Below are 5,660 nucleotides of genomic sequence, written 5' to 3'. Positions count from 1 at the left end.
ACCCGTCATCCGTTACGATTTACCACTTCTTCCAAATTACAGTGAGGTCAAATGAGACGAGGTTACTGTTTACGTTTTTTTCCCCTTGTTATGAAAATGCTTCAAATTTCACTTCCCTTTTCCTTTCTGCATTTCAGGGAGTACTGATGCACCGCGTGAACTTTGCAGGCAAGTTGCCGTTCCGTCGTGTTTTGCAGGAACGGTGACATTCTGAAATCTGACATGGACTTTTCCAAAAAGAAATCTGACATGGCAGGACGAGGGAGACGGGACGGAGCAGGTGTAGCAGCAACAGCGGGCGGACCAAAGTGATTGTTGACTTGACCAGTTGACCGCAGCATGAGGCACACTGGAACGCGCATTCCAAGACCTCCTTCACCCCCACTTCCAACTTTGGCACCATGCATGAAAAGAATTTAGGGGCATATCAAATTTACGGTACATGCATGAAGTACTAAATGTAGACGAAATTAAAAATTAATTGTATAGTTTTGTTGTACTTTGCGATACGAATCTTTTGAGCCTAATTAGTCAATATTTGGACAATAATTCACAAATACAAACGAAATGCTACATTGTGCTACGGTGCTGTAACAGTAATTTGGCACCTCTAAACTTTGGCAAGCAGTGGCCTGTGGCTATAGTGCTAGCACATCTTGGGCAAATACCAAATAGGCAATCCCATGGTTTACAAGTTATTCAGACAAAGATGAGAAGGTTCTTCCATGTGAAAATGGCTGCACAGGGATTAGCTCTGTTTGGTTCCTGACCTCCTAACTGGCCTAGCCTGAGATGCTCGGCTAAGCTTTCGACGGCAAGCTTTTGGCGAGCTACGTCCACGCAAATAGCATTATAGCAGAAGAGACACCAAAGGCTCCGAATATTTGTTAGAAGCTTCTAAAATTCTTATCACATCGAATATTTAGATACTAATTAGGAGTATTAAATATAGACTAATTACAAAACCAATTATACATATGGAGACTAAACGGCGAGACGAATCTATTAAGCCTAATTAGTCCATGATTTGACATGTGATGCTACTATAAATATGTGCTAATGATGGATTAATTAGGCTTAATAGATTCGTCTCGGGAATTAGCCTCCATCTGTGTGATTAGTTTTATAATTAGCTCATATTTGATCCTCCTAATTAGCCTCCGAATATTCGATGTGATATAAATTTTAGTCCGGACTAAATATCAAACGCTCCTAAAAGCTACCAAATTTTGCCTCGGTTCAGTCAGCAACCGAACAAGAACCAAAGTGTTCGCGTTGCGAATCGACACGGCTGGAACGGCAGCACTTAAAATATCATGTATAGGGAGCACATGTTGATCCGTTTTGTTTAGGTCAACACGTTGCATTTCAGGTCTTTTCTAACAATCATGTGTACACAATTTCTATAAAAGATCAACAAAACTTTGCAGATGAAAAGTGAAACATCAAGCCATAAGAACTTGCATACATTTTCCGTAACAACAGATACAAAACAAGAACTATTAGTAGCTAGGATTCATGTTTCAGACTTTAGAAGTTCAACGATTGGCTAGAACTTTCTAAAGTTCAGAGTTAGTAGGAAGGCTTTGTTTCGGAGTTCAGAAGTTACTATCTCTCTATCCATTCTAAAAAGTTTGGGCGAAAGCATTCAAATTATACTTAACAATTTTTCTGCATTAGATTGCAACTTGAAGTTGGTAAAATGTAACACAATAGCAGCGATTCAGCAGCACCATATGTGTTGCATTATTATTTTCATGCAGCAGCCAGGAGATCAGAACATGAAATTATCTGACAACCCATCTGCATATACATGGAAAAGATTAGATTGTAATTAACAGAAACTAAGTAGAGGTCAAGGAATATAGCTAGTAAGGTATTTCCATCAGCACAGCTCTGCGCAAGATTATAAAGTTCTAGCGGAATTTTAATTGTGCGATCAAACATACCCCTTTTTTAGCAACATCTATGCATGATACATTCTAGTAGACTTCGGGGGTGTTTGGTTCCATGGACTAAAGTCTGGTTCGTGTCACATTGAATATTCGAATACTAATTATGAGAACTAAACCTGAGCTAATTATAAAACTAATTACACAGATGGAGACTAATTCACGAGACGAATCTATTAAACCTAATTAATCTATCATTAGCAAATGGTTACTGTAGCATCACATTGTCAAATCATGGATTAATTAGGCTTCATAGATTCGTCTCACAAATTAGTCTCCATCTGTGCAATTGGTTTTGTAATTAGTCTATGGTTAATGCTTCTAATTAGTACCTAAACATTCGATGTGACATGAATTTTAGGAGAACCAAACACCAGAAGTAGCACACTAGCACATTGTTGGCAAACAGTGTCTGTTCTAACATAATTTATGTGGTGATAGCTGGATATTTTCAGCATCAAGCATGCAGCGTATGTTCCAGCAGTATATATGTGACTACAGGTGCGTAGTTGAGCAAGATTTATAGCTCACAATCACTATCAATTAGAATGCTGAGCACTAAGTTTAGAATCAAACCTAGTAGTTTCAGATGTCATGCATAGTACAACTGGTAACCTAGCACGCGCTTTTCAATTTTTTTTCCATTAAATGCAAGATAAAAAGATTATCCATCCTATCATGCAATAGTTAGATGACGCACGATCTACAAGCTCGTACCTTCCTTTGCCATGGTGATCACGAGTTAGAGGACACTAGTCATCATAATTTTTCTCCCATACATAAAACTACCAACAAACTACAACAAAAAAAACAGAGCTATAACAGAGTCCATGCCGTTCTTCTAGGCATGGCCATGCACAGAACAACTGATCGGAATTCTAGCATTCCTAACTACAACGACCTTACGTAAACCACTGATGATTTTTGAACTGATCTAATTACACACAGTGACACAAACTGGACTAGTCACTAGTCAGAGATACCTAACGACAACCGCCATGCCAACCATCTGGCATGGGCAAAAGAACCGAGTTCAGCATCGACCTCTCCCAACCAAAACGACGACATCCTTGATCTCCCATTCCATCGTTTATCGGATGATGAAGCTTGGTTCGTGGCGTTCATTTCGTCGCCTTTTCAATCCTGAGGCGGAGGTGCATCTCCATGGATTCCCCGTGCAGCATGCTGCGCGGCACGGACAGTGGCGCAGCATACGTCGCGGCGTCGCCGGGCACGGAGCTGATGCTCGGCACATCCGCCTCCACCATGGCGAACTCCACCCGTCCGGTCGCCGGACTCGGGTTCCCGATCGCCCACATCTTGCAGAAGTACTCCGGCCCCGCCGCGGCGGCCGCGCTCACGCACGCCACCCCGGCGCCGTGCCGCGCGCCGCCGTGCGCGCCAACGGAGACGAGGAACACGCGCCCGTCGTCTTCCTCCGCGTAGAGCAGGCGCCGCGGCTGCGACTCCGGCAGCCGGAGGTCGTACGGATGGCTGTAGCGGACCTTCTCCACGGGCCAGGCGTGCGCGTCCCTGAGGTGGTCGCGGAGCATCGGCGGCGAGCCGGCGAAGGCGCAGCCAGGCTCCGCGCAGGCGAACGGCGCCCAGGGGCACTCGCGCTTGTGTTCACTGGCGTTGTGGTAGGCGACGTAAGCCCTGCAGCCGCAGACGTCGTAGGTACAGGGGACTCTGAGGCTGCCGACGACGTCTTCCAAGGGTTTGTTGCGGCTGTAGGCGCCGTCCTGGAAACACGAGTAGCACTTGCTCTTGGGGAGCACCGGATCAGGTCATGGCAGGCGCTGCAAGCCAGGTGCCCGGCCTCGCACTGCGCGGATTGAGCGCAACCTGGCCGATGAGAACGCAGGAATAAGCATTGGATCTTGCGAGTAATGGCGGCCGGTGAAGCGTACCTGGAACTGGGAAATGGGAGGCTTGAAGGTGACGGCGCAGAGGGAGCAGTGAAGCAAGGCCTTGTCGACATTCACCACGACCTCCACTCTCGGGGCGGCGACTTCCACGGCCACAGTTGCGGCGCCGCCGCCGCTCGACTGCCCTTCCTCCTGCACTTCTTGCTTCACTTCAACACCGGGTGACTCCAGCCTCGCCTTCTTGCCGTTCGGCTGCTGGAGCTTCTCCATTGGAGAGAGCTGCTCTTGAGCTAGAGTGCAGGCTGAGGGGTAAAAATAGGATTTTGGGTGTATGTAGACGTGGGTGGATAAACACCTATCCAGTGAAAATGATTGGTGGAGTAGGAGGTAGCATCAAAAGGGCAGCGATCCCATAGGTCCTGTTTGGTTCACTGCTTGTTTGTTTTCAGTACCCGTCACATCAAATATTTAGATACTAATTAGGAGTATTAAACGTAGATTATTTACAAAACCCATTATATAAGTGGAGGCTAAACGGCAAGACGAATCTATTAAGCCTAATTAGTCCATGATTTGACAATGTGTTGCTACAGTAAACATTTGCTAATGATGGATTAATTAGGTTTAATAGATTCGTCTCGCCGTTTAGCCTCCATCTATGTAATAAGTTTTGTAAATAGTCTACGTTTAATACTCCTAATTAGTATCTAAACATTCGATGTGACACGTGCTAAAAATAAGCAAAGGAAACTAAACGCCTCCGAAAACTAGAAATCCTTGATCAAGTACTGACAGGCAAAAGAAACAAACTGCTAGAGAGAATGGATGAAATGGGAATATATGTCAAACACTCAAACGCTAGGAATCTTTTCAGATTTCGTTGAGCCGTGCAGTGCAACTAAACGCTACTAGAAGCTGTGGGGCTGTGGGAGGGAGAAGAGGAATCTGACCTAGAAGAAAACTCAACAAGAAGAGGCCAAATCTCTTTATTTCAAAAAAAAAAAGAGAGGCCAAATCTCAACAAGAACAGATGTGCTTCAATACCCGAGAGGTGATTCTTTTGGTATCAGTGCTTAGGTCCACCGTAAGTATCTGGGAGGAAAATATCAATAATGATGATGGTGGGAACATCGGTTGGAATCTAAAGACATTTGTGCTCAGCTCGGTCTTTGCTACTCTCTTCGGATCTCCATTGGAGACTCACTCCGATTTGGTGGTTATCTCAGCACACCATGACCTTGCTTACCTCTGTGCTCTACAATATTTGGAATCACCTGATGCTCCTTGGGTCCTTTTCTCACTGTGCATGAGGACGGGAGAAATTCAAATGATTATCCAGTCAGATCTGTTTGCGGAGAGGGTCCACCCTATTCACTTCCTGGCCTGAATTTGATGTGTGTGCTGTGTTGCAACAATCAATTCACTGTGTTTCTGTGTTTCAGATATGTGCACAGTATTGTCCTGATCAAGTTGTTTCGAGTTTCTACCCATCGTACATCTTGATGACTGAGATTTGTAAATGTGTGGAGTACAGGGAATCAATTGTGGTCATCATTGACGATTTACGGCATGTCTCTTTTCTTCGTTAAACACTAGGTCATGGGTAACCATACTTTGCAAGTTTACTCCTGAAATCTGTAATACATGTTACCTTCGTTGAATATCATTGTTGTATGTGCAATATACTGTTCTCTTTGTTCCTCTCCGTTTCTATTTCAGTTCTATTATACATTTTATGCATTGTCCTGTTTCATGCTGCATGAAACTACCAATACATTCTGTGATTTCGTTTCGAAGTATAAATTAAATGGATTCAGCTTCACCAATGCTTATCCTTTTC

General features: G+C 44.3%; 1 protein-coding gene across 1 annotated transcript; it reads right to left on the bottom strand.

The window, feature by feature from the left end:
- Positions 1 to 3,073: 3,073 nt before the first annotated feature.
- LOC105914366 (E3 ubiquitin-protein ligase SINA-like 7) lies at positions 3,074 to 4,090 on the bottom strand. The gene is made up of 2 exons (XM_012845912.1): positions 3,863 to 4,090; positions 3,074 to 3,694 (listed from the first exon to the last, which is right to left on the bottom strand). The coding sequence occupies exons 1-2, from the start codon at positions 4,088 to 4,090 to the stop codon at positions 3,074 to 3,076; spliced, it is 849 nt and encodes a 282-aa protein (XP_012701366.1).
- Positions 4,091 to 5,660: the final 1,570 nt, after the last annotated feature.

Source organism: Setaria italica, chromosome V, assembly GCF_000263155.2.
Source record: "Setaria italica strain Yugu1 chromosome V, Setaria_italica_v2.0, whole genome shotgun sequence".
Lineage (NCBI taxonomy): Eukaryota > Viridiplantae > Streptophyta > Magnoliopsida > Poales > Poaceae > Setaria > Setaria italica.
The sequence above is the reverse complement of the archived record's forward strand: the minus strand, read 5'-3'. Positions and strand labels throughout refer to the sequence as shown.